Below are 27,889 nucleotides of genomic sequence, written 5' to 3'. Positions count from 1 at the left end.
GGGCAGTCTCAATGGGCAGTCTCAATGGGCAGTCTCAATGGGCAGTCTCAATGGGCAGTCTCAATGGGCAGTCTCAATGGGCAATCTCAATAGGCAGTCGCGATGGGCAGTCGCTCAGTTTAGGAAGGAGCACGTAGGACAGCTCTATGAAAACCCCCATCTGCTTTTTTTTTTCTTCTCTCTTTCTTCTCTCTTCTCTCTTCCCATTTTTCATTTCATTTTTTTTTTTACAACATCATCAAGATGTTTCAACCAGCGTTTGTGTTCCTGTTTTTCCTCGCAGCAGCGGCTGCCCACTGGCAGCACGACCTGTTCCGAATTGTCGGAACAGTTGTTGTCGCTGTTCTTGTTCTTGTTGCCGGGGTGTGCTGCGTCGACAGGTAAGCTTAAAGAATTTCATCCTTCATGTCCCCCATCCCAAGTCACATCCCAAGTCACATCCCAAGTCCCATCCCATGTCATGTCCCAAGTCATGTCCCCAATACCCATCCAGATACCCATCCAGATACCCATCCATCCAAATATTGTGACTAACCTTGAGTAGCCCCCGATTGTTTCTATTTGGTCTGCTGCAATCAGCTGCAGACTTGGTGGCTCGGCCACCACCAGTGTTTATCCGTGCCGAGGCCCCCGGGGCCGAGGCCAAGAAGATTGAGAGCCAGAGAGGCCAGATGAGCGGATTGGAGGAGCAACTCTGTCGCACGGAGGCACGAGTTCGTGTTTCCGAGACAACCCGGGAGAAGGAGAAGAAACGCCACGGGAAGGAGGTCCAGTACCTGGACGCTCAGCTGGCGGACCTATCCCGGGGGATCAAGGAAGCCCTGTTCGCGAAGGATCAGGTCATCGTCGAGTGCCGCCAGTGGCGGCGCAAGTTCGAGAACTTGGAAGACCTACAGCAACAGGCCCTGGAATTCCCCCCTCGTGGGGTGCAGGGACGTCCTCGTTGGGCCCCTGCGACGAAAAACGGAGTTGTGAAGGGGGGACGTATTCGACCGGCTAAAAAATTCACTGCCATTGCGCAGGTGGGACTTGTCAATGCGGCGTGGGAGTCTAAGCTGGCCAGTTACGAGAACGAGGCCCGAGACTATGTGGCCCGCATAACTGACCAGCTTGGATCTCTTACCGCCGCCGCCACCGCGCTCAGCGTGGAGAACACTTACCTCCACCAGCAGATCCAGGCCCGCCCCGATGCCCTGCAGAAGCTGGCCCAGCAGCAACTGCAGGATGCCGTGGGACGCACGGAGGCCTTGGCGAATCAACTGCATGGGGAGCGTGTCGCCGCGCTGCAGCAGACTCACCTCGAGGAGCTGATGGCAGTCAAGGTCGAGTACGAGAAGAAGTTGGTGAAGGCGACGGCGGAAATCAAGGCCGAGGGGTCCGCAGTGACCCAGCAGCGTCAGGTGGCTGAAAGCGCAGCTCAGGAGGTCAACTCCTTGAAGCTTGCGCTCGCTGCTAAAGAAGCGCAGCTGGTTGATCTGCAGGCCTCGAACGCCAAGATTGCTGGTGACCTACAGGTCACGAAGGAAGAAACTGCCAAGCTTGGCCAGATATTGGCTGAGGAAACCGCCGAGGTGGCCAAGCTTGTGCAGGAGAGCGACGGTCTTAAAACGGCCGGTAAGAGTCTAAGACTGAAGTACGATCAGCTAAAGTCTGAGAAAAAGACTCTTGCGAGGGAAAAGGAGCGCCTGCAGATGGATGTTAGGGACCTAGAGAATGCACTGGACGACCTCGCCGGTGAGAAAGAGAAGTTGGAGGAAGATATAGACCAACTAGAAGGCGAGGTCGAAAAAAGGGAGGGCGACAACCAAGTCCTGCTGGAGCACAACGAAGAGCTGTTTTTAAACTCCGTTGCTGCGAATATCGAGCACCAGCAGGCTCGGGACAGAGTGGGTAACCTAGAGCGCCAGGTGGCGGACCTCGAGACGTCTGATATCACCCAGGCTGTGGTGGGTATGCAGTTTGGTGCTGATTAAGCACCATCCCAGCTGCCACCCGCCTGACAACTCTCGAGCTCCACCATCGTGCTGCCTGCTCGGTTGCTCACTCTGTTGCTCACTCTGTTGTTGTCCTTCTTCCGGTGTTTTCTTAGGTTTCCTTGCCATCGAAAGGTGCTCCCCCCTCTCGTTCATTCCTTCCTGTTGTCTTTGTCGATTTCCTCATTCCCCCTGCCCCATCCCCATCTGCCTCTCCCGCCGCGACCGACGGTCATTACTCATTACATCACAGTATGTTCCGTTGGTCATTCACGCTCCCCCTATGAATCCTTCACCATACCGCTCGTTTGCCGCTCGGCCATTGATGCTGAGTCTGGCCAAACTCCTGCTCGTCGCTGTTTTACAAGTTCCTTTCACAACCGCTGCACCTCTTTTCTCACCTCTTTTCCTGTCATCCCGTGACACAGAACCAGGAAAGGAACCGAGCGATCCGAGTTTATGGATTTATTTAGGGTTTTCAGCTGCTCTTGTGTTGAGCGGTGGAGCATTTGCGGGTCTTACAATTGCCTTGATGGGACAGGTCAGCTCTTTCCAACGCAGCTAAAAATTCCCTGATGAACCAGACTGACATCCTGATTGCTTCCTCGTAAAGGATGAAGTTTATCTCCAAGTCATCAAGACATCCGGCGAAGAGCATGAAAGGAAAAATGCTGCTAGCGTTCTCAACCTCTTGAACCACGGAAAACACTGGGTCCTTGTCACCCTCCTCCTCAGCAATGTTATCACAAATGAAACTTTACCTATCGTCCTTGACCGAACACTTGGTGGTGGTTGGCCGGCGGTGCTAGGAAGCACTGCTTTGATTGTCATTTTCGGCGAGATTGTTCCGCAGTCCATTTGCGTTCGTTATGGTCTTCCCATTGGTGCCTGGATGGCACCTTGCGTCTTGGTCTTGATGTACATCATGTCCCCCGTGGCCTGGCCAATTGCAAAATTGCTAGATAGACTACTTGGAGAGGATCATGGTACCATCTACAAAAAGGCCGGGTTGAAAACGCTCGTCACCCTCCACAAAACCTTGGGAGAAGCTGGAGAGCAACTCAACTCCGATGAAGTGACCATCATCAGTGCAGTTCTCGACCTCAAAGAGAAGTCAGTGGGCAGCATTATGACACCAATGGATGATGTCTTCACTATGTCTGCTGACACTGTCTTGGACGAACGCACAATGGACCACATTCTTTCCCAAGGATATTCTCGTATCCCCATCCACTCCCCTGACAATCCAATGAATTTTGTTGGTATGCTCCTTGTCAAAATGCTCATTACCTACGACCCGGAAGACTGCAAACGTGTCCGCGAGTTTGCTTTGGCTACACTTCCTGAAACACGCCCTGAAACAAGTTGTCTGGATATTGTGAATTTCTTCCAAGAGGGCAAGTCCCACATGGTTCTTGTCTCTGAATATCCTAGTGAAGATCGTGGCGCTCTTGGTGTTGTCACCCTAGAAGATGTCATCGAAGAACTGATCGGAGAAGAAATCATCGACGAATCTGATGTCTTCATTGATGTCCACAAAGCCATCCGACGAATGACACCTGCACCTAAATCTCGTGTCGCCAAAGGCAAGATCGTCGAGGAGCCTCCTTTGAACGCCTCGGTTGTCACCGATGGCGACTTGGTCGACGTGGATTCCACACGACCCTCATCTCTCCCCAAGCCTTCCGACTTGATTCGACGCCGCAGTTCCGTGGAATCACCCCTTTCCCGCTTTCAACTTCGCAAAACTAATACCGACATCAATCCAGACTCAGCAAATGAATGGGTCACACAAGTCGGCACCACAGAGGAGATTCGAGAACATCTCAAACATCTTGGTCCCTCTAACCTGGCCAGTAGGCCGCGCCAAACTCGTTATCATGCCGTCAAGATCAAGCGCAATAGCAACTCTCCGTCCCGGTCCGCACAAACCGATTTTGAGTCTGGACAAAGCACCTCTGACTCCCAAAAACTTATCCCTTCTTTTACCGCATACCAAGGTGGCATAGGCGCGGGCTTGCTCAACTCTGCTGGACCAGATGCCAAAGATGGTGCGCATGCTCTCAAAATTGGCTACGGCACCATGTCTTCGCATGACAGTGTGAGCAAAGGCACCGGTGCTCAGCAATACAAAGACCTCCCACAAGTCTCCATTCCCGAGGCTGTCCGCGAGGAACATGAAGACCAACCGCGTTCTGGGTCGACGCGGAAGGCTAGTAGTGACGAAGGCAGTGTTGAATCGTCGGATACACCAGGCTTTATATACCATCACCGCGGACCGGCGCGAAGTGGAAGCATCACAGAACAAATCGTGGATGTCAATGGTATCCGCAAAGTTGTCCTTCATGCAAATTGTTCGAGTTCTTCAGAAGGGGAATCCCATCCGCCGGGTCGGCATCGCGACCAGCACCATGCCGAGGGTGCGGTCCTTGACACCGATGATGGGAAGTCAGAAAACCCGGACAGTGGACATACGAAGTCCAAAAAGAAGCGCCGCCGCAAGAAGCATGGAAAGGGGTCAAAGGCTGATGATGGGGGTCCATCAGAGGACCAGCCTCTACTCAAATGAGGCATCACAATGTATGTAGTAGTTGAATGAAACCTGTCAAACCTATTTTCCTACCACCACAGTATTTTATGAAATGTACGAAGTAGAAGCACCCGTATTTGCATTGCTTTGTAAGTGTAATCCTTAAACCTTTTCGTGTGGGAATTTGATATACCATGTATACTTTGGCAGTACTTAGATTCTACTAGTTACAGAGCTTCAAAGTACTATACATATTAGCTTACCTTGGAAAGCAATGGTCCATTTAGATACAACGGCAGAGAGATCAATCCCAGAATAGGCTTACATGCAGCTGATCACATCTACAATTATAACGAAATCACTCAATACCCAGATATTGTGCATATTTGCTTTGAATTTCTCAGACTAGATACATGAATGTTTCCAAAAGAATCCTCCAGATAGCAGGAAGTGATGACGACACAATGACAGCCGTAACAAAAGGTATATGCAACATGTAATCGCTATCCATAACGTCCGTCATAAAGTTGTCCAATGTTTGGCGAGGCCTCGTTAAAACCGACCAGGTTGAAAAACTCATTCGAGAAAATGGCCCAGCTCGGAAAGAGTACCTCACTTGGTTGTTTCGTTGCTGACTCGAAAGGCCTGCAGAAGCCCATGGGTTGCCAAAAATCGAACAGTCTTGATGCACGGGAGTAACGAGCGTGCAAGTTGAAGAGCTGCGGTGGTTGTCGATGTATTGCGAGTATTGGCGAATGTTTCGTTGGTGGCGTCCAAAAGACGATGGTCGTAAATGAAACCGGTCGATTGATGTGATTCCCCGTTGGTGCTGTGATGAAGCGATCATTGCAGAAGGGGATCCTAGTGAAGAAGTTAGTATTGCAAAATAAAAGAGAGTACAGTTCCAACATACCCGGAAGTGCTTCTGGTGATTGTTTGCCCGTTGTACTCGGGCAACATAGCGGTTCTCTTGGCGAAGGGCACGAGTTCTCTCGCGGCGCTCGGAAGTGAGAGCGGCTTCCTTTTGTTCTTCAGTGACTCCAATCATGCCCATGCCGCCGTTGGCACGAGTGATAACAGCACGGTGGTGGTTGGTGCGGACACGGGGTTCCTCCTCGATTTCTCCATTCGCGATGGCAAGCTGGCGGGCAGCTCGTTCAGCAGCTGAGGGATATTTGTGCAGATTTTGCCTGTAGTATTTAGCAAGCGAACGATGACCGACACTCTTTCCAGAAGGAAGGTGGAGCTCGTAGTCTGCCTCGTAGGCGCCTGATGCGTTTCGATATGAGTCAAGGTCGTCCTCGTCGACGGAGGATGCGGAGCTGTCGGTTTCCCAACCTTGGTCCTCTCCATCGCCGTTCACCTTGACACCACCGCTTTCAGCAGTGGATTCATCCTCATCTTCGGAGTAGGTGCTCCGGAAATCGTAGTATTGGCCGATTTCAACTTGCTCTTCTTCAGATTCGAAGGCAATCATACAGTGGCTCTTGTCGCGCATGTGGGTTTGGATGGCTTGTGCGTCGTTTTTGATGGCGTGGCAGTAAAGACATTCGAAGTTTTCGTTGATCTTTCGGTAGAGATAGTTCACGAGGCCATCGAGATCAGCCAAGTATTTTTGTTCAGGGATGAACATGCCGTGGTCTTTGCGCATATGGTCCACATTGGTGTGAATATCAGTTGAATCGGTTTTGCAGAAGAGACAGCGAGATGCCAAGAATTCGTCCTTTTTGACATCAGTTTCCATATCCTCGTCTTCTTCTTCATCAATGGTGGCAGTCTTGAGGTCCTCGGTGACCTTGCTGACGTCATTGTCGGACTTAGTCACGGGTTCGCCGAGAGAGAAAGCGGAACTCTGGACGGAGGCAGCGTCGCCATCCTTACGTAGGCTAGCCGCACGTTGCTTATGCTTCGAGCTGTTGATGTGGTTTTGGTACGAGTTCTCGCTGTAAAATGCCTTGTTGCATGTGTGGCAGGTCTTTTCGTACGAAGCCTTAGCGGCAGCTTCGTTGGATGTAGCTTTGGCGGCGAGAACTTTTTCGTTGAAAGTTTCGAGAGTGACGGGTGGCAGGGAAGCGATACGACGCTTCATGTTGTATAAACTAAGGGACATTAGCTGAAGTCGCAAAAAAAAAAATCTTTTCTTGAACGGAATTTAAACACTTACTGCCAGTCTTTACGCATGTGATCTCTCTGGGCATCGCTGCGTTGGAAGGCAACAAGACAGGTGTTGCAAGTATATTGCAGCGAGGCTGTATCTTGGTTGGTCGACGACATATCAGCGGTTTTTTGAGAGTCGTGGGTGGTTGAAAGGGCGGGTTTTCCCTGTGGATTGTGGGATGAATATTTGTTGTAGGCGGGGTACATATGAAGGCTCTGCCTTGACCCGATTTCAGTGATTTTTTGATGATCTGAGTGTAAATTGATGATCAAAATAGATGAAAGTGATGGGACCCAAATGGATGTAAAGGAGAGGAATCTTTGAATTCCTGTGAGTGAGTCTTTATGCACTCAACAGACCGTTGCCCAGGGTTGATCTGCGTCTGAAATTATGTTTCTTATCGACTAAACCCCTCTTGAATGCTACTAGTACTATCTGGGTTAGCGTGATCCATGGAGAATCATAAAATGGCTTAGTAATCCGCCCAAAAGGCTGGCGAACGTGAGCAACCAAAGTCCGCCGGACTAATTTGACTTCCGACAGCTCCGATACCAAGAATGGATAAATTATGCCTGAGGCATCATAGTCTTACTACCTAGGTACGGTATCAGGTGAGCTGGGGTGTCTTGGTTGCATTTATTCAACGCGTGAAGCCAAACAATTCACTAGCGCTTTTCCTTGCATACAGCTATCCTCAAACCATCAGATATGCCACTTTGTTGAAAATGACAAGGCTCCGCGGAGGTTCTATCGATGACCTAGACATCGCGCGATCCCCCGGCCACGGGCGAACTCATAGTTATCGATCAAAACTCCCACCAAACGCACCGGATACGCTCATCCAGAATACCATCGAGGTATCTGATCCCTCAAGTGTGTTGCCACGGTATCGCGATGACCGAAGACGAAAATTCAATGGCCTGGTGCGCAGGTGAGTGGAACTCCAACTTCCCAACTCCGCATGACACTAATTGATTTGTCGCAAAAGATACAAAGCTCAACTGCTTCACGGCTGCGATGATCCCGGATGTCAAACCTCTACATGTGCCAGCCATCGCCGAAGACTTAGTGAAGGTCCATATCGTCGATACACGGAACTAAGTGCGAGGACGCTGGCATGCTACCTCGCTAGCTTGGATGACGCGGAAACTGGTCTATGTCTGAACGTGCCTAAACCTCCGCCGAAATTGACAGCGGAAGATTACCATCGGATTTCCCTGCGCCGAACTCGTACACTTGAAGCACAGACGGCAGCGGCTAACAGATCACCAAAATCGGATCAGAATGATGAAGATTACTCAGGCCGTGACGTGCCCAGGCCTGCGCAAATTAGACGAGCTATGTCAAAGGGGAAAGAAGAGGGTCTTTCGCCTCAAATCCGCACTGGTAGCAGCTATATTCGAGACCTCGACCATACCGCCGAGCAACAACTAAAAGACCCCAAGTCTTTTACGCAAAACCTCTTTGATACAATCTCGCTCCGTATGGTCGAATGGCTTCCACTTCGCCGTGCTCCAGATGTGTTGGAGACAACGTCCAAATCACCCGCACCGGGAGCCGCAATCCATTCATCATCTACTGCTGAGAATCACCACTGCCATGCCGACAAAGTTGCAGGCAGAGATCTCAAAATCGCAGGCAGTTCCCCACCTGCAAACCAGCCCAGCCCTCAACCTCGTACTCCTTCATCGCGAACATCGGGATCTCAGCCCTCCGCGGTCGAGCTCAAGTTTCAGAACCAGCATGTCAAACGACTATCAGTCTCCGAGGTTGACCATTGGCACCATAGTCCACGTTCAAATCTTGACGATAAAAGGAAACCAGAATTCAACAAGAAGCTCCCAGTGGCTTCTTCTGATGAATTTGTCAGCCTACCCTCACCGCCAGCGTTAAAGCACCGTCCGCAAAAGCATCGCGGGAGAATTGGAGACGTTGACTCAGTTCCTCTGAAGGAACAACGCAAAACTCAACGGCGTGTCTCCTGGGACAGCCAGAAGCTGCTAGATGAGGTATCTCCTATCAATAGTACGGCGAGCACGGAGCTCATGCCTCCTCCTCGTCCTCTTCCTCCTTCTGTTCCCCAATCTCCCAGTGAGCGCAAGCTAAAACAAGCTCCTGTCGAGAACTCACTAGACACGATCCCATTGGCTCAGACACTCACCCATCTTACCCCAGAGATCATCGATGGTCTGTCGCAAGTCATGATTGAATCTGCGGAAGATGCCGATTGCTGGGAGGAAGAGCTTGATCGTATCCAGTGCTTTGGCAGCTTTGAGCAGCCGGATTGGCGTTTTGCAACTCTGCGTCAGCGTGAAGTATTCCCGTTCGTTGCTCAAAGTACGTTTTTCGTGTTCAGCAGCCCCAGTCAGATCTTGCGCTCCTTTGGTAGCGAGTCAACGGATATGATCGGGGCTACTTTTAGTCATCTTGATGTTCCCCGTCTGCGCCTATCACTGCAGCGCCTGTTTATGATTTGCCCATGGGATATTGCACTACATGGCCTATGGAGCTCTCTGGACAAGCTCTTTATTCCCCCGCGGGGATTTACCTCTTCTGGACGACCGTCCCGCCGATCGTCCCGCAGTTCGACTATGACAGGACCTGCGCCCCCTCCGGTCGTTCCCCGTCGAATGTCTGAATCTGCCAATGAAGATCATCTGTCGGACCCTGATGCCGCCTACATTGCGACGATTGCCTTCTTCACTTTGGTCAGTTTTGTGCCTAATATTGACTTGGGGACTTGGAAAGCAGTGGTTCGGATGCGTGCCGCTGGGTCTGTTGCTTCACTATCGGACATGCGCAAGCTGCCTTCCAAGAATGCTCAACAGGCCATCGAGGTGACAGACAGACTCGAGCACGAGTTAGGCCTCCGCCTCATTAATCGTCTTGTACGGGCTCTCACTGCACGACTGGCATACCATGAAATCTCCAAGGCCCGCCAAGTGTACAGTCTAGACCTACCAAAACAACGCAGACTCAGCGTGCTGGACCGCGTAGTTGACTATCTTAGTGAGCACCACATCTCTCATACTGCTGGCAGTAATGAACTCACTGAGTCCATTGGCTCAGCCTCCCTCATTGTTGAATGGCTTCGGACTCTTTTCCTGCGTGAATGGGACGGCAACCCTGAAATGGCTCGTAGCAGCCCAGCCGGTGGTGCTGTTCAGATTTTAGCCTCAATGTACAAGGAACGAAACCGGTTAGGTCTTTTACCTGAAGACTTTCATACACCTCTTCTCACAGAGCGGTTGGATCCTTTGGATATGCCCGTGGCATGGGTTGGAGGCCTACCGAACAACCGGACCATGCATCTTCTATCGTACCCCTTCCTTTTTCCTCCGTCGGCTCTCGTTATCTACTTCCGTGCTTTGAACTATTCCGCCATGACCAAGTCCTACGAAGCTGCTATGACTACCACGAGACATGTCACTCAGACTGCATTTGGTGCTATTCGAATTTCCGATGATCCTCGACTTCTCACCCGCATGAAAACATCCATGTCCACTTACCTTGTTCTCGTTGTCCGCCGAGACAATATTCTCTCTGATGCGTTGAGCCAATTATGGCGGCGTGAAAAGCGAGAACTAATGCGACCGTTGAAGGTGCAAATGGGCATGGATGAAGGAGAAGAAGGGCTTGATCATGGTGGTGTTCAACAAGAGTTCTTCCGTTTGCTGATGGGTCAAGCCTTTGACCCATCGTATGGCGTGTTCACAATTGATACTCGACACCGTATGTCTTGGTTCCAACCATGCTCATTGGAACCTCTCTACAAGTTCGAACTTATCGGTCTGTTGATGTCTATTGCTATTTACAATGGCCTGACCCTCCCCGTGAACCTCCCCACTGCTTTCTACCGCAAAGTGCTGGGCCTGAAGGTGAAGCATCTGGACCACATTCGAGATGGGTGGCCGGAGCTTAGTCAAGGGCTCGACACATTATTGGCATGGAAAGATGGTGATGTTGGCGATATCTTCACACGAACTTACGAGTTCAGCTTCGAAGCCTTCGGGAGCATAAAGACCATTGATATGCAAAGGGTTGATCGTGATGCGGCGTGGCCTCTTGCTAGCAAAATCACTGGACCGGCTCCGACTCCAGCTCCTATCGCGGGCTCTAGCGCCTGGATGGATGTGCCATACTACGACCCTGCGATATTGAGATCACCAACCTCGATGGCAGCTGAGGAGGCTACTGACGTCACATTCTTTGAGCCTGCCTCAGACACAACCGTTAAATCAGTGTCTGAGTCCATATCACCTCAATCCCCTCCACCCCCAGCTGAAGAGGCCGCTCTTGTGACCAATCAAAATCGACACCAGTTTGTCAAGGATTACATCTTCTGGCTCACAGATAAATCCATTCGGCCACAGTTTGAAGCCTTCCAGAGGGGGTTCAACACGTGCCTGGATCGATCCGCTCTGTCCATTTTTTCACCGGAAGCCCTGAAAACCGTGGTAGAAGGCATCCAATCGATTGACGTGTCGGAGCTCAAGGACCATACACGGTACGAAGGTGGATTTGGTCCTGATCATCGTGTCATCCGTGATTTCTGGGATATTATCCAAGAATACTCCAATGAAAAGAGGGCCCAGCTACTCGAATTTGTCACTGCTAGTGACCGAGTTCCCGTCAATGGGATCTCAAGCATTATGTTTGTGATCCAGAAAAATGGTGTCGGAGATTTGGTAGGTTTTGCCACTTTCAATCTGCATAATATATGGAATGTCATACTGACTGTTCTTCTAGCGTCTTCCTACCAGCCTAACATGCTTCGGACGCTTGCTTTTGCCAGAGTACTCATCGAGGGAGACCCTAGTGAAGAAACTTGACAAGGCTCTCGAAAACGCCCAAGGATTTGGCGTTGCATAAATGGTTGTCGGATTTCATTGTTTACCTATATGTACATACCCATTTGTTCTATATTGCATTGATGTGGTATTGGCATTCTATCTCATATGGTGCAAATAACATATTTTCATGGAGTACTCGGCCTTTCACTAGACGTCTAAAGAGGATCTCTCATAAATATAGACAAATCACAGTTTATAGATCTCCATCGGACTCCATACAGAGCTGTGGTTCGCTTGACGATGTGGCGCTACGCAAAATTATATCAAATCGGACTTCAGAGGTCCGGGAGGACTTTATGACTCTTAATATTCAACTTTACCTGAATTATATATCTCTGTTTCTCACAAATATCTCTTAGTTGCATTGGCATTCTTTTTGACCCAAATACTCTGTAAGGCGCTCTCACACGTACCCCTTGTTCAAGCCCCCGCCATGTTCCGCGATAAGATCTCACTTTCAGGGTCTTCAATATCTGCAAGTTTCTAACGTCAAATTTACCAGCCTACCTGAGACACTCTGAACATTGAACATGGCCCCAATTATTCACTGCGTTCGCCATGCCCAAGTATGTCCATATCGCGATAATGATCGCAGAGACCCGACTCCCCGAATCTACACGATTGAGTCGCAAGCTTGCAACATGGCTCTTCACTGTTCAGTCAAGCTAACAGATAATAACAGGGTCTGCACAACCTTTGCACTGAAAACCACGTCATCCAAGACCCTTTACTCACTGACCTTGGGCATGAGCAATGCCAAACGCTTCGCGAGAATTTCCCCCGCCATGCCAATATCGACCTGGTGACAGCCTCGCCCCTCCGTCGCACCCTCTATACTGCGCTTGAGAGTTTTGCGCCAGTTTTTGAGTCAAAGCCGGACTTGAAGATCATTGCCCTGCCTGATATTCAGGAGATCTCGGATGTGGCATGTGATACTGGCAGCGAACCTTCTGTTCTGAAGGAGGAATTCAAAACAGGAGTTGATCTGGATCTCGTGGAAGAGGGGTGGAATAACAAGGTATGTGTCCTACTTGCCTACAGCTCGGAGATTGCCTCAAAATTATCCATCACGTGGTGTACTCACATTTGTCTGTCACAAAGGTATCCGGTCGCTACGCCCCAGCCAACCAAGCCCTCAAGCAACGTGCTCGTGCAGCCCGTCGCTGGCTGAAAGCCCGCCCAGAGAAGGAAATTGTCATGGTCACGCACGGTGGCTTCTTGCACTATTTCACTGAAGACTGGGAAGATAACAGTCAGTTCCAGGGTATGTGACGTGACACAAGGGCTACGATTGCAGGGAATTATACTAACACTGTTTTTAATTCTTATAGGCACTGGCTGGTCTAACACAGAGTACCGCACTTTCTCTTTCACCGAGGAAAAACACACAGACGATCTGGAGGGATACCCACTGGATGGCGATAATGCCTCACTTGAGGAGACAAGTGACTCACGGCTGCGCCGGGGTAAGACTGGGCCTGTGCCTAGCCGGGAAGAACAGAAGATGCTATATAAGAAGGGCATCCAGGGCTGGGGTGACCAGGGATTGCAAATGAGCATTGCTGAGCGGGAGGCGGCTAAGGCCACTGGAGGTGAGGAAGTCAATGGGGTCCGGGTATGAAATGGGCAGTGAACAAAATTGTGCTTTGATGAACATTGCATTGTAATTTTTGCCTCAGATTGGGTTAAAAACAAAGAGCCAATATACACATAGATCTGATATAGACCAAAAATAATTCCTTAGATGTTCAGAGCTTTTTATTCCATTGTCCTTAAGCCCTTTGGGCTAATTTTAGCATTCGAAGGTGGCTGTTTCAGCAAACAATAGAACAAAGCTGATAAGCGTGCATTATATCAAGCAAGGCCTTCATTGTCGAGTCTTTTACTTGCTCTAAATCTTCTTTATCTTCGATTGTCAACAATGACCTTCTTTGGCCTCGGAAACACGATGAAACACTCTGCCATAGCCTCGACAAGCATACCGACAAAGGGCTTGTGTAGAACAATTATGAACCGGGTGGCCTTTTGTCTTGGGTATGATTGTCTATATAATGGCCTTCGGGCCCGTCGCTTTTGACCCCATCATCAGGAGCCTTCCAGCTCAAGACAGAGCTCAACACCAGTGTCTTCCACCTACTATATAACTATGGACTGCGAATTTTCACTAAGTACCCTTTCCATCATTTCGCGAGATATATACTGACATTTCTACCTAGGAACATTTACATACCACGCTACCATATCTTCTTATACCGCAGGTGGGAGGCCTCCTGCAGGATGATCATTGCTAACATATCGCATAACAAAATAGGGCCCCGTGGCATTCGACGACGAGTGAGAATCCTTTATTACCTACATACGGCTAAGTCTTTTGATACCCTTTATCCCCGCGCCTTTACCTCCCGTACTAACGAAATCCAGAGATTCAAAACATATACCATTCCAGCACATTCGAGTATGCTGTCTTGAATACCATATCACATGCGGTATGTCATTCCCGATGCGCAGAGATATACTAACAGACTGAGTTAGGTCCCATGCGAGAATATTCTACCCAACAGGAATCCACATAGCGCCCAACCCAATGCTTTGAGTTCTTTATTCCCTTCTTGACAATGTAACATCAGTACTAACAGAGCATAGGCCCGTCGAGATGCATTGTTTGGACATAGGTCCTCTATTAAGTAGGTAAGTCATTCTCCACTCTCCTGTCACTGACCGTAATTTTGTAGATACATCTCAACAACATGTTCACAATATACTGCGGCTAGCTATCAGCTGTGTGGTGAGATTTACTACTGTCCTCTCCTATGATTTAGATTCTGTACTAACAAAGCTAGACCCGACTTGATTCTTTGTCCAAAAGATTGCTGTAGTCTTTTTTTTCGAGCAGCTAGGTCATTCCCCGGGGTCCATTTTTGACTAATTTTGATTTCATAGGCAGTCATACATGAGGTCAGTAGACCATCGGCACTCGCTTGATTAATTTAATGTTGGGTGGCCTACTATCTTGCTTCCTAACTCTTTCAAGCATTATATGCCTGTCAAGCAGCTAAGTGATTCCCTTCAACCCCTGTCATGACTGACTTGGGTGATACAGTTATCCATAAAATCTTCCCGATGTCTAGGTCCAGTGTGACCAGCTCAATTAATTAATACGCGCTAACTGATTATATTACTTTATGTATTTGTACTAATGAAATCTAGCATACCATGATTGTTTGTTCGCCAACTACTTATAGATCATTTCAAGAGGCATTGCGGGCACAGCTAAGTCAATCCCTCGACCTTCTGTGCTAACATGGATTTTAGAAGCCCTGCCTCGATGAGCTAATATGAACGTCTCTTGATGAGTTTATGGCTAAGTGCACCCATATAAGACTTTCCTATGGATTCAGACTCAGTACTAATTGAATCTGTAATATAGAAATTCTCTCTGACTTCCTCTATAAGTTACCCAAGCAGCTAAGTCAGTCCTTCCTTATTACAATTAACATGGATGATAGGCGATAAACAACAGTCACAGTTTGAATGCATAGTCCAAACATACTATGTAAAGTTAAGCGATATGTATTTTACCTAGTCCTTCTCCTAAATTTGGGGTGGCTAATTTGATATAACTAGGGTGTAGTCAGGGCTTGATTTATCCCACGGAATATACAGAGTACTTTAGATATAAAACGAGTTTTTGTACAAATTTACCAGGCAGCGTACGTGTCTAAACAAGATTCTATAGGCTGAGTATTGCCGAACCATGCTACCCATCTCGGATCAACGTCACGATCCGCTTGGTGGAGGCGCTGTTCGGGCAATAAAAACGGGTGGCCTAGCTCCAAAAAAGCAAGGTAAGCTGCTGATTTGACCTTAAAATATACGACAATGGAGAATATTGTTATCAAGTGCATTTTAACCCTAGGGAATATTGCAGACATAGGATGTTCATTGTAGTGATAGCATGTCGATCTATACTTTCGATTAGGTATACCTGTTTTGTATGTAGATCAGAGCTAATAGAAGCAATAATTTATAAGCTTGAATGTCATGCATAGAATGTCGGTGCCTACATTTCTTCAACTTTCAAGGTTGATCCTAAACTTCCGAAGTGCTTTGAACGTTGGTGCCTTCAACGTACGAATCAGCGGGGACAGCCCTTCTATTTTTAGGTGCCGATCACGAAGTCCCGTGGCGCAGACTTCAACACCCGAGCTCTCAATATAACACCTCCACAAAACCACTTGGGTCTCTTACTAAATTGTACATTCAAACCCCAGATGACAATATGATCGATGAAAACTTACCCAGTACGTTGTAAGGACTAATGCAGCCTCGTCTCTTATCGCCGGCTACGTCATCCCCAGCCGGCTTCAAGTTTATCGTACTGACCGCAGAACAGCGTTCTTCCTCAAGAACAACTCAAAACAAGCTCAGATCAGCACAATATACCTTCGTCAGCATGGCAATGATCCCGAACCTGCTTACTCCTTACGCGCCCTTGATCCCGCTGCTCCGACATCACAAAACCGTTACGGAGTCGCGTTGTATGACCCCTATGTGACAGACGTTGTCTACGGGGAGGTCGCCGTGGCTCCAGATTGGACACAACCGAGTCTCTCAGCAGATACAATACGAGCAAATGGCGGCGTTGCGCCGCCCCCAGAACCCATTCTCCCTACCGAGTTCACCATCCAGCTCTATAGCCCCGACCAAAAGATCACAGTGAAATATCATACCAAATCGTGGAACAAACCCGCACGGTGGGAATTTGAGATGCCGCAAACTACATTCCGGGTTCCTTCTGCTTCGGCACTAGACCAGACTCAGATCGATCCATCTCTTGCAGACATTACTCCGAAGGTGAGGTTCAGCTGGCGCAAGGATGGGAAGCTGTCGAAGGATTTAACATGTCTATTGCATGGCAAAACTTCAACGATTCCTGACACGCGCACAAAGAGCCGCGAGCCAGATATTACAGTCGCTCTATTTCAAGGGCTCAAGGAACTTACTCTTTATGAGCCCAATCTTTACCGTGTTGAGATGGAAGATACGAAGGGATTAGAAGTCGTGCTACTCTTGGCTGCTGTTGCGATTCGCGATATTTTCTTTGGGCCTGCCAAGGAGGCTTTTCATATCACCCCCGGTGGGCCGAACCAAGCCCGCAAGCAAGCAGTAGGGCCAACTGCAACTGCGGCGACGGCCGCACCAGTTGGTGATCCCAGGCTCGACCGCAATAACCCACAGGCTCGACCTCATGGACCAGCAGTGGGTGAAACCCCATTAACGCCTCGACCCAGCATCCCGAATTCCTCACCTCCGGGCCCACAAGAGAGGAGGCGACAAGACGAACGCGCAAGACAGGAAGAAGAGCGACGAACCCAGGAGGTTCTCGCCGCAGAACAAAAAGCACAACGTCAGCGCGAGGCAGAAGTTGAGGAAGAAACCAAACGCCTGCAGCAGTTATACGGGAAAGAAGAAGAGCAAGCACGAAAGCAACAGCATGCTCCAGCTCCGTCTTCTAGGCCCCACCTCCCACCCCGACATACCGGACCCTCTCAACCTTACTCCCATCAATACCTTCAATCGTCAGTCCATCCTCCCTCCCAATCTGCAGCCCGCCCATCCCACCATCCTCGCCACCAAAATTCCCACGGTATACCAGTCTCTACCTTCAACAGCCCATACCTCCACGCACCGGGGCGCATGGATCCCCGAGCCCAATCCTCCACCCACCTGATGCAATCTCGACCACAGTCTGCCGTTGGGTTCCATCCACAGCCTCTCAGTAGTGGTGCTCTCATAGCGGCGCCGAGGCCGACGCCTCAAGTACAGCCGAAAAAGAGCACTTTCTTTGGTTTCCGGCGTAACAAGGAGGAAAACACTACTACCAAGCTTGAAAAAAAGCGGAGTTCTATGTTTTGATCATCTATACCCTGGCGTTCTCTTTTCTTTTTCTTTCAGGCATCATAGTCAACATTTTGTCGTGGTTATATTTTACCACGGCTATCTCATTGCAGTTGCACAGCGGTTAGATTTTCATTGCAGACACGTACATGGCATCTGCTGTTCCAAAAATCTGAATTTGAGACTTCGTAAGTGGGTAGTGGTATACTACTAGCGAACCAAATCTTAGGCTCAGCCGATGTCTTATTGGGAATCCTGGAAAAGCAACAAACACATGCACAATGTACAACCATCCTGCAATACGATCTCCTAACCTATGAAAAGGTCAACATAGCAGGGGAGAAGATCGAAACCATCATAATCAGTGTTGTGTAATATCCAGGAAATTATGCCTAATCAGCACCAAAACCCATACCCTCAACAGTCTTCATGATTTCAGCCGCCTCCGCCGTCTGGAAATCCGCCACCTGGCGCTCGAGGTTGCTCACTCTGTCCCGAGTCTGCTGTTGTTCAATAGATAGAACCACGGGTTGGCACAGCAGCTCTTCATTGTGCTACATCAGGACTTGGTTGTCGCCCTCCTTTTTATCAATACCCCCAACTCTCGTACCTCAAGCTCCAACTCTTCTCCACGGTTGGTAAGGCCATCCAGTGCTTCATTAGTACTTCGATATGCTTCTCAAGGTCCCCCTTACCCCTCGAAAGATCTTTGTTCTCAGACTGCAGCTCGGTGTGTATATCGCTGAAACAGCCTCTTGCTGGCTCTTAGGTAACCGTCCTTCTTCTACACATATTTGACTACCCTAGTAGTTTCTACTTCAAGCTTGTCAAGTTTTTCAGGTGCTTCCATTTGGCTTTTATTAGCTCAACAGCAATATTGCCATTAGAGGTACACGTGCATGCAAACTACATACCCACCACAGCCTGGGTGATATCAGACGTCTCGAGCTCTGCCACCTGGCGCTCCAGGTTACCCACTCTGTCCCGAGCCTACTGGTGCTCGATATTTGCAGAAACGGAGTGGTAAAACAGCTCTTCGTTCTGCTCCAACAGGACTTAGTTGTCGCCCTTCTTTTTTTCGACCCCGCCTTCTAGTTGATCTATATCTTCCTCCAACTTCTCTTTCTCGCCGGCGAGGTCGTCCAGTGTAGTCTCTAGGTCCCTAACATCCATCTGCAGGCGCTCCTTTTCCCTCGCAAGAGTCTTTTTCTCAGACTTCAGCTTATCGTACTTCAGTCTTAGACTCTTACCGGCCGTTTCAAGACCGTCGCTCTTATATATAAGCTTAGCAACCTCGGCGGTGTCCTCAGCCAACACCTTACTAAGCTTAGTATTTTGTTCCTTCGTGACCTATAGGTCACCAGCAATCTTGGTATTTGAGGCCTATAGCTTAACCAGCTATACGTTCTGCGCAGCGAGCTTAAGCTTCAAGGAGTTAACCTCCTGAGCTACGCTTTGAGCCACCTGACGCTGCTGGGTCACTGCGGTCCCCTCGGCCTTGATTTCTGCCGTAGCCTTCGCCAACTTCTCCTCGTACTCGACCTTGACTGCCATCAGCTCCTCGAGGTGAGTCTGCTGCAGCGCGGCGACACGCTCCCCATGCAGTTGATTCGCCAAGGCCTCCGTGCGCTGCTGGGTCACTGCGGTTCCCTCTGCCTTGATTTCTGCTGTAGCCTTCATTGACTACCTCTTTAGCCAAAGCCTTGCGAGGCTTGACCTTTTCTTCACCAGTGGTTCGTAGGTCGCTAGCAATCTTAGCATTCGAGGGTCGCAGCTCATCTAGCTGCGTTTCCTTTGTAGCGAGCTCGCGCTTCAAGGAGTTTATTTCCTCGTTTATTTGGGTTTGGGCCTCTCTCTAGCCTTTTTTGTAAGCTTCGAATCAGCTACTAGCTCAGGCAAAATCACTGTTAAGGTCCGACTCAAAGAGTATGTAAGAAGGGGGGAGTGAGGGGAAGATCAAGAAAGGCTAAAGTAGACATGAATCAACAAATATATTCCACTCAAAGGCCGGTCTCAATATTTATGTTGTTGAATTCGATATAATCACGATCAATGAAAGATTGTTAGACTTGAGGGGAAAAGGAGATGTAGATGAAGGAACAACTAAGAGAGAGAGAGAGAGAGAAGAGGCGAAGGAAAGGGTATAAATACCTCGAGAAAAGTATAGGAACAGACAAGTGAGGGCAAGGAGTTCAGATAGAAGGATCAAGAGAGTGAAGACCTGAGGAGAGGGGGATAGATACCTTAGGAGATAGATACCTCAGAAGATAGAGGGAGGGAGGTTTGAAAGAGGGAAGAAGTGGAAGGACAAAGTGAGTAGATATTTATATATAATGTTGTTAAGAAGACCTCAAAGGAAAGAAGTGAGGGAAGGGGATATGATTATCTTTAAAAAAAAATATAGAGGAGAGTAGGCCCAGAAGGGACAAGTGAGGTCCAGAGGGCAGAGGAAGGATTTGAAGGATTTGAAGGGAGAAGAAGCGCGGGAAGAAAATATATAAATACAGAAAAGTAAGTCAGAAGAATCTTGTGATAGGTGGAGGAAGAAGAATCATTAGATGAGGATATAAAAAGTCCTCGGCTTGCATAATGTATACCATATACGAGATAGAACCGTTCATTCAAACCTAAGGGTAACAATAATACAAATAGGGGACGAAGCTGAGCAGAAATAAAATGAAGGGGCCCTTGGGAAATATAGACAAAGAAAGGGTCGAATGAGAGAAAAACGGAGTGATATAAAGAGGATGGGCTTATAATTGATAGAGAAAGGAGAGAGGATAAAAGTTATCAAGAGAGTGTGGGAAAGAAAGGGGGGTTTATACTCTTACTGGTAGGTGTCAGGCTTTCCTACATTGGTAGATTCCCAATTTTGATAGTAATTCATATAGAATGTAACTAGATAGCTTAGAAGATGTGCATGCTGGACTATTCAAAGGTACTAGGTACCATAAACTCTGGGCTTGATCGCTGTGCAAGTAAAATTGATTCATGTTTTCCTGACGCTGCGTCTCGTATAGCGATTGACGAAATGACAAAATGACGAAAGTGTAGAGATTGAAGATCTGCCATGGCTGAAAGACAATTCCTGAGTAAGTGTATGCACTCTCAATTTGATCATGCCAAGTCAAGCCCATTCGACTTCAACGGGTCCATTCTCCTGTCTTGCCATACTTACGCCTCCTTCTCCATATTCTCCTAAACATCAGCGCCATCGTTTGATTGGGGCCAGATCATGCCCCATTCATAAATTGCCGTGTTTCCAATTGCTTACCGCTGGGAAGACACCATTTCTAGGAACGGATAGCCGTTTGCAGTATCATCAACCCTCGAATAGCAAGTGCCTTGAATCCTCTTCCAGGCCCCCTTTGGCTCCTGACGGTCAATGAAGAAATCAATATCGAACCCGGAGATACCAATTTGCCTGCTTCCACGTTAATCATCAGAGAGGGCGCAGGAAAGCCTCGCATCCCGGATATAAGTTATAGGCAAGACCTGCAAGACAGCACCAGCATTTCAAGGTTCCCCTTGGTGGAAGCTATTTCTAAGCGACCTCCATAATTACTATTGGTGCGAGCCTATAATGCCAAATACACTAACTATGTGACTGCTCGAAGTGCCCATAAAAGAGGCATGTTGCCATCCCGCGTTCTTGATCCATGACCCATTAGATGACCTAGCGAAGGCTTTTCTAACAAGTCGGCCATCAGCATTGAGCCTAGTGATAGTTAGATATTGCTCCCATAGCTGCGGGGGATTTGCAATTTATAAATAGGGGCGTACATAATGTTGGGAATAGTATTCTGGGGCCAAACCTCGGTATCTATATTTGCTTACTTGGGTGAGGTGAGCCCCCTTAATATCCGGCTTGAATAGTCCTAAAAGGAGAGCAGGAGTAATTTAGTTTAGGACTTGAACTTGAACCGAAGGACCAATGACGGAAATAGGTGAAAATGATGTGTACAAAATATATCTACAAAGTTGATTTTTGGTGGATAAAAATGTGAAACGGTTTTTCCCCGCAGGCCCTTTTCGACCAGAACACCGGTCGCTTGGCAAAATGTTCCCAACGGTAACAACATCCTAGGGCTGATGGTCTTCTTTTCCCCCTCGAATCAATTTAAGCTCTACTCAGGTTCATAAAAAGTGCGGAAAATGGGCACATAAACACACTTCCAAGCTTCTGCCGCGTGATGACATCTTTTCGGTCATATTGACACCATGGTGGGAGTTCCGCACAGTACAGGCTGTGCCCTATGTCGCGAGCGACGGATTAAGGTCAATTCACATCTAAGTAAGATCGAACTCTCGGGCTAATAAAGTCCATAGTGCGATGAGGTAGTCCCAGAGTGCAGCCAGTGCCAGAAATATGGTCGCACCTGTCCGGGCTACAGGAGAATCTTTCGATTTCAAGACGAAGGCCCCAATCTCGCACGGCGACATCGCTCCAACACGCGACGGAAGGGGGGAGGCACATTGTCAGACCCACCTGCGTCTGCTACATCTTCAACGCCTGACCCACTGCCCCCTGCACACGAGGAGTCCGCTGCCGCTGCAGATGTAGTGCGCGGCAATGCGATTGCCCTTATGCGGCGACACTCCTCCTTAAGTGGCTGGGATGAAAAAGTATCGCCGTCGCTGGTGCGCAAGTCCTTCCGTGCCGCGCAGCCACAATTATTCCTCGATTTTATCGGCACGTCATTTCCAACTCTCTATTACCATAATCGGTTTCGCTCTGGCGATGCGCCCGGGTTCGCCGAATATATTGTCATGAATTTTGGCAAAGATGCTTACCTCGACTCCGCAGTTTGCTGCTTAAGCTCTGTCTATTTAGCACACTTGACTCAAGATCAAGCTCTTCTCAAAGCAAGTCGACAAATGTACTCCAAGTCGCTGGGTGCGGTTATCCGGTCCATCCCGAAAGCCCACCACGCTAAGTCCAACAATATGCTATGCACGACCCTCATCCTCAGCGTATTCGAGATGTACGCACAGACCACACCCGACGCCTGGGTCATACACTCTGACGGCGTCAAGCGGCTGATGATAAGCCGAGGCCCAGAAGCGCACGAGTCCGGGTTCGGAAGATACTGCTGGATTGCATTCCGTGGCTTCCTCATTGCTACCGCAGTCTACGAAGGCAAACCCTGCTTTCTAGACCAAGAAGAATGGCAATCCTACGCGGGGAAAGTCAGGACCGAAGACTGCCAGAAGCCCGGCGAGTGGTCTGCATACGCAGAAATATCCGACCTAGCTTTCATGGAACTCGCCAAATGCCCGCGATATATCAGCGAGACCCGCGATCTCCTTTCAGCTCCGACCGAGTCAGACTCGAATTCCCTCACAAATCTCACCAAACGCATAGATAACACTTCCCGTCGGCTGCGCTCGCTCGCCGCGGAGCTCCGGTCCTGTATCAACGCGCACAGTGAGCGCCAGCAAGGTATCGTCCAGCGACCCGGATCCTTCGTGGGCCCCGTACCAGAGATCTTCCCCGACACTGGTCCGTCGATACTCCTCAACGGAGCAGAAAATATGCTAGAGACGCTACAGCAGCTCTCTGACCGTCTTGAAGACCGATTGCGCTTTACGCTCGTTGAGGATCATTCGCCGGAGTCGTCTGTCATCACGCCACCCAGCGGTGGTAGTGAATACTCCACATCTCCGGTCTCTGCGACGTCGAAGAACTTCACCGTCCCCTTTCGCATTCATTCAGAGCTTGGACAGGGTCCGTCTAGGACTTCTGATCCACAAGACCCACGTGCAGTGATCTGGTTGGACCGCATAGCGTCGTCGATGGGTGTCCTCGGCGCAAAGGTCCTTCCAGGTGATGATTCCTCGGGTGTTTCAGTACATATGGACCACCTAACCCAATTATTGGAGGCGCAATAGTCAACGATGATTCTTGCATTGGCATGAAATGTAATTCGAAAAGCTATCTGCTCCTAGCTGGCCTAGGATAAATTTCCTCCTGTCACACAACATTACACTGTACTATCCCCCATATGAACAAAGAAATAACCTAAATATCCAATTTTGATGCATTTATTTCCCTAATAATCCAAAGACTGCTCTAGCAAACTCCTCAACTCACCCCTCTCGGCCTCCAACTCCTTGCTCAAGCTCGGCGCAAGCATAAGCACCCGCTGTTGCGGAATAGTCCCATCAACCAGGCCCTCCAAATCCGCAGCCTTGAAGCCTAGATCCTTCAATCCACGCGGCTGATCACCAAGCGTAACAAGGAACTCCGCAATCGCATTCCCAAGTACTTCACCCGCACTCTCACGCTTGACATTCGAGATATCCACACCAAACGCCTCCGCTGCTGCAAGATGGCGATCAGGGTTCGACGCCGCGGTAAAGCGGAAGACAGCGGGCGCGGTGACAGCCACAGAAACACCGTGCGGGATAATGTTGTGATCGACCTCATAGCCAGCATGCTTGTAGCCAGGGTTCTGGCTGGAGATGGGGTAGCTCATACCGTGGCAGAGGTGAACGCCTGCATTTCCGAAGCCGACGCCAGCAAGCGTAGCCGCGAGCAGCATCTCTGACTGTGCTTCGTGGTCGTCTGGATCGCGGACTGCGCGGGGCAGGTACTTGACTGTTGAGCGTAGGGCGGCGAGGGAGAAGATGTCGGAGATAGGGTTTGCGCCCTGGTAGGCGGGCCGGTTGATGGGGTTTGTTGGGCGTGGTGTACGCTCGTTGTATGGGATTGCGGTCCAGGATTCGAGGGAGTGGCAGAGAACATCGAGGCCGGAGGCGGCGGCCACGGCTGAAGGCATGGTGCGGGTGTTGAGCGGGTCGCAGATTCCGAGGGTTGGCTTCAGGTTCCGGTGGGCGATACCTGTTTTGGCTTTCTTGGAGACCAGGTCGAAAATTGCTGTGCCTGTTGTCTCCGAGCCTGTACCTGCTGTTGTTGGGACAGCAACGAGCGGGCGGAGGGGCCTGTCTACCGGGAGGCCTTTGCCCAAGGGTGCGTTGACAAAATCGAGAAAGTCTGCTTCGGGGAAGACGGTGTACAGATTCATCAGTTTGGCGGTGTCGATTACAGAGCCGCCGCCTGTTTTGGTGTTAGTTTGTGTATACCGGGGAGCTAAGGGGAATAGGAGACGTACCAACAGCCAGGAAAGCATCAGGGTTATAGGGCTTAGCGAAAGCGATGGCCTCTTTTATACTTGATTCAAGAACAGGTCAGCATCTATACAACATCTGCGCTTGAAGCTTGGGGTTGACCTACGAGCTATCCTTGGGCTCAGTGCGAACTTTGTCAAAAATAGTGAACTCAATACCCTCACGGGTAAGACCCTCAACAGCTTGCTTCATCGCATCAAGCTTGGCCACATTGGAATCGGTGACGATGCACACGCGCTTAGCGCCGAGATTGGTAAAGTCCATTCCGACCTCCTTGGTTGCGCCGGGCCCAAAGCGAATGCTAGATGCCGCCATCTCGAATGCATACTCCTTCTCGCGCGAGCGGTCCATGGGTGTGGACATGTTGCGCTTCACATGATTAAGCAGAGACGGGGTTTGCTTGTGGTTATGGTGATGGCTGGGGTTTTTGTGGCATGGGCAATTGGGTGGGTGGGTGTATTGTACTGTGCGTAGTAAGTTCAGGGCACGATTTGCCGCCGATGGGGCGACTCTGATTGCTGGAGAAACCATTGCTGTATGTAGTTCTCTAAGTAAGATGAGAAGAGCGAATATTGGAAGGTAAATTTGAAGGAAAGAAGGTCAAATAAAGTAAAGAAGGTAAAGAAGGAGATGTGGGACAAATTGGAGAAATGCGGGGAACTTCCCCCGGACTTCTGGCCGAGGTTGCTCACGAGATCTACATTGCCCATACAATTAATTATTCACCTCTTTGATCCTTTGGGGGTTCTCCATTTCGGAGAAGAGTCCACTTTATTCTCTATATCCTACACCCGAGGCTGAAATATGAAAAGTTGATTCAATTGACCACTAACATATCCACCTGTAGCTTTTACTTTCTCATCCCTACCCCCCGAGACCACTCCCAAACTAAATTCCTTCTCAACAAAGCGACAAGACCAAATCTGTCGAAGAATCAACAGCTCTCACCTGACTTCCTGCAGGTGGAACCCCATCCTTCCAACAGATCGACGGCTCAGCAGGCATAAGATTCACCGGGTAACCCACAAACGGGTCCCCAAAGACATCGGAGAGATCATACCACACTTTATCCTGTCTCTGGCCCCGCTCTGTTGCAGAGGCAAGGTTATACGCAAATATCATCTGGGGAGCACTGGTATACAACCCATCACGGTTGGTGGTGATCTTAATTGCGATGCCACCAGTGTCTGCATTTTCACGGAAGAGCTCCCTGTACTCGTCGTTTGGTAGAATGATTCGTTTGGGCTCGACCATAGAGGCCACGGACCAGATGTAGATGGGGAAATTGCAGTTATTGTGCACTATCGCATGACCCAAATTTCGGTATACGGGTGATGGCGTGCTGGTTGGTATAAGTTCGCCATTGCTCGAGGAGGGAGGGAAGGCGCCATAGGGGCAGTCCCTTAGGCTCAGATTGTTGTGGATTGTTGGGTTCGAGAAGGCGACGGTGGTAAGCGAGAGGAGGGGGAGAATAGTTGAGAAAAACATCTTGATTGTAGAACTGTTTGAGATATTCTTTATGTCAGTTCGCATCAGGAATTGGGTCAGCTTTATATAAGCGTTTCGGTTCCTACATCTAGTATCATTCCCCTTGTCACTGTGTTGCGCTGTGAGCCTGGGCCATTCGCTGTGTCCGATTCCTCACGGCAAGATGCTTCCAAGCATTTGCTAGGAACCTTGGCTCAGGGGTAATTGCACGCCAAGTTATGCTGTGCAATGTACATGTGACGCAAATGAAGGGGTGAGAGTACAATGTAGTAATCAAATTGGATACTCATCCGATTGTACAACAGAAGCATATGAAGAATGTCATCATTTCCCTATGTATGTAATGTCCATGTTGAGATTGTACCCCTATTGGTTTCTGGGATTCTAAAGTTAAAGCGAGGTATGTACAGGACTTTAGTTTCTATATTTGTATGTCTAGGATAGAATGAGAAGAACCAAACCATCAGATATTATACCCGTATCGAATCGAAGATATCAAAGAATGAGAACTGATTGGCCCGGCTAAGCTGAAGGATTATGCTTCTTCAACAACCTTTATAGTCAGTTACACATCATGGCACGCGCTACACAAGCAGCTACTACCATCTGAAAGTCTGGACTTAATCAAAATATGCAATCAAACCTGAAAACCCCGTGGCTAGGGCAACTGTGACGTTCTGGGCCTTCATTTTTTCTGAAGAATGTGAGATCTTTTATAGCGGAGATTATACAGGCAATTCGTTTGAGTTTGAAACCATCAAGGAATGTGAGACAGACAGCTTCATGGGCAGATAGATAATGGAGATGTAAATCCTCCCTTTCCCCTGCCTCCTGAAAGGCTCTGCTACAAAAAGCCAAGCTAAGTAACAAGCTCATGGTGGTTCATGTGGTACACCGAACAGCTCCGTTGCTCATTTGTGACGTCCTCGACGTCACTTCCAATATCCATTTAAGAACATAGTGGGACAAACCTAATGCCTCTGTGCGGCATACGCAAAGTTTGCTAGATGTAACCGCCCACTGTGATCCAGACCGGAGGCCTAGGTATATCGCCTACCTCGGCTCTTCAACAGCTCAACGTTTCCATGGCTAGAATTGATCTAGATCTAATCAAATGTGATCACTCTAACTAGGTTACAGGCTTCCAGCTCTTTGAAAATTTGCTTGAGATCAAGATATGTTAAGAATACAATTTTACATCCAAAAGATGATTTCAAATATGTACAGAAAGAAAGCAATGACATGATATGTATGACCAAACCACCATGTATACCAAATGGGGAGTTATCATATAGAGGATTTATGAAGGAGAGGGTCTTCAGACTATCGGTCTCGTAAAATTGGCTATTCAGCATCCAGTCGGAGGAGTTACCGTTGATGGAAGTTATATGGTTCTGAGTGACATTGTAGGTGGTGCAAGTGAGAGTATTGCGGGGAGTCATTGGCTCTCGTTCAAGTCACAGTATGAGTCCTTGGTTGAGTCTTTGGGGGTGACGAACTCGCCGGTCAGTTAGACAGCGTACATCTCCTTGTGGAGGTCGTTACGGATTTTCACAGCTCCATAACCACCCACAGGTGTGGTGGCCTATGGACATCATGTCTCTGGCCCGGAAGGTAATAGCATCCTTGCCGAGGAGCTTTTGCGTCATGAAGATGGCAGATACCTATTCTTAGCCTTCATACACTAGACTACCCCCATCTTCGAAAATGAGTGCAGCGGGGCCAGTATACTGGATATCTATGCGAGGGCTGAGAAAAATGTAGCCAGGATCGGTAGTTTCAGTCTTGTTGACCTCGAGCTTCGGTGGATCTTCTCGTACTTGGGTATAGTAATGAAGAGGCAGGTTTAGAGAATTGA

General features: G+C 49.0%; 9 protein-coding genes across 9 annotated transcripts; 5 read left to right on the top strand and 4 right to left on the bottom strand.

Annotated features, from left to right (window-relative positions):
• Window positions 1–243: 243 nt before the first annotated feature.
• Window positions 244–4,542, top strand: N7479_006824 (putative DUF21 and CBS domain protein (Mam3); the record flags this gene model as incomplete). Its single annotated transcript, XM_057254518.1, has 4 exons — window positions 244–380; window positions 545–1,946; window positions 2,227–2,514; window positions 2,587–4,542. The coding sequence occupies 4 exons, from the start codon at window positions 244–246 to the stop codon at window positions 4,540–4,542; spliced, it is 3,783 nt and encodes a 1,260-aa protein (XP_057108380.1).
• An 804-nt stretch (window positions 4,543–5,346) lies between these two features.
• N7479_006823 (putative C2H2 finger domain protein) lies at window positions 5,347–6,867 on the bottom strand (the record flags this gene model as incomplete). Its single annotated transcript, XM_057254517.1, has 3 exons — window positions 5,347–5,364; window positions 5,417–6,602; window positions 6,668–6,867. 3 exons carry the CDS (start codon window positions 6,865–6,867, stop codon window positions 5,347–5,349), a joined length of 1,404 nt encoding a protein of 467 aa, XP_057108379.1.
• Window positions 6,868–7,386: 519 nt separating this feature from the next.
• N7479_006822 (HECT domain protein) lies at window positions 7,387–11,533 on the top strand (the record flags this gene model as incomplete). The annotated part of the gene is made up of 3 exons (XM_057254516.1): window positions 7,387–7,592; window positions 7,650–11,349; window positions 11,411–11,533. The coding sequence occupies 3 exons, from the start codon at window positions 7,387–7,389 to the stop codon at window positions 11,531–11,533; spliced, it is 4,029 nt and encodes a 1,342-aa protein (XP_057108378.1).
• A 511-nt stretch (window positions 11,534–12,044) lies between these two features.
• Window positions 12,045–13,135, top strand: N7479_006821 (uncharacterized protein; the record flags this gene model as incomplete). Its single annotated transcript, XM_057254515.1, has 4 exons — window positions 12,045–12,080; window positions 12,197–12,532; window positions 12,556–12,778; window positions 12,846–13,135. The coding sequence occupies 4 exons, from the start codon at window positions 12,045–12,047 to the stop codon at window positions 13,133–13,135; spliced, it is 885 nt and encodes a 294-aa protein (XP_057108377.1).
• Window positions 13,136–15,793: 2,658 nt separating this feature from the next.
• Window positions 15,794–17,430, top strand: N7479_006820 (uncharacterized protein; the record flags this gene model as incomplete). Its single annotated transcript, XM_057254514.1, has 2 exons — window positions 15,794–15,815; window positions 15,908–17,430. 2 exons carry the CDS (start codon window positions 15,794–15,796, stop codon window positions 17,428–17,430), a joined length of 1,545 nt encoding a protein of 514 aa, XP_057108376.1.
• A 1,038-nt stretch (window positions 17,431–18,468) lies between these two features.
• N7479_006819 (uncharacterized protein) lies at window positions 18,469–19,092 on the bottom strand (the record flags this gene model as incomplete). The annotated part of the gene is made up of 2 exons (XM_057254513.1): window positions 18,469–18,762; window positions 18,817–19,092. The coding sequence occupies 2 exons, from the start codon at window positions 19,090–19,092 to the stop codon at window positions 18,469–18,471; spliced, it is 570 nt and encodes a 189-aa protein (XP_057108375.1).
• Window positions 19,093–21,633: 2,541 nt separating this feature from the next.
• Window positions 21,634–23,304, top strand: N7479_006818 (Zn(II)2Cys6 transcription factor; the record flags this gene model as incomplete). The annotated part of the gene is made up of 2 exons (XM_057254512.1): window positions 21,634–21,690; window positions 21,742–23,304. 2 exons carry the CDS (start codon window positions 21,634–21,636, stop codon window positions 23,302–23,304), a joined length of 1,620 nt encoding a protein of 539 aa, XP_057108374.1.
• A 161-nt stretch (window positions 23,305–23,465) lies between these two features.
• On the bottom strand, window positions 23,466–25,074 carry N7479_006817 (hydroxyacid-oxoacid transhydrogenase; the record flags this gene model as incomplete). The annotated part of the gene is made up of 3 exons (XM_057254511.1): window positions 23,466–24,472; window positions 24,528–24,586; window positions 24,650–25,074. 3 exons carry the CDS (start codon window positions 25,072–25,074, stop codon window positions 23,466–23,468), a joined length of 1,491 nt encoding a protein of 496 aa, XP_057108373.1.
• A 369-nt stretch (window positions 25,075–25,443) lies between these two features.
• N7479_006816 (Bys1 family protein) lies at window positions 25,444–26,031 on the bottom strand (the record flags this gene model as incomplete). Its single annotated transcript, XM_057254510.1, has 1 exon — window positions 25,444–26,031. The coding sequence occupies one exon, from the start codon at window positions 26,029–26,031 to the stop codon at window positions 25,444–25,446; it is 588 nt and encodes a 195-aa protein (XP_057108372.1).
• Window positions 26,032–27,889: the final 1,858 nt, after the last annotated feature.

Source organism: Penicillium vulpinum (genome assembly GCF_028829585.1).
Source record: "Penicillium vulpinum strain IBT 29486 chromosome Unknown utg000003l_segment0_segment0, whole genome shotgun sequence".
Lineage (NCBI taxonomy): Eukaryota > Fungi > Ascomycota > Eurotiomycetes > Eurotiales > Aspergillaceae > Penicillium > Penicillium vulpinum.
Note: the sequence above shows the minus strand (reverse complement) of the source record. Positions and strands in the feature narration are given on the sequence as shown.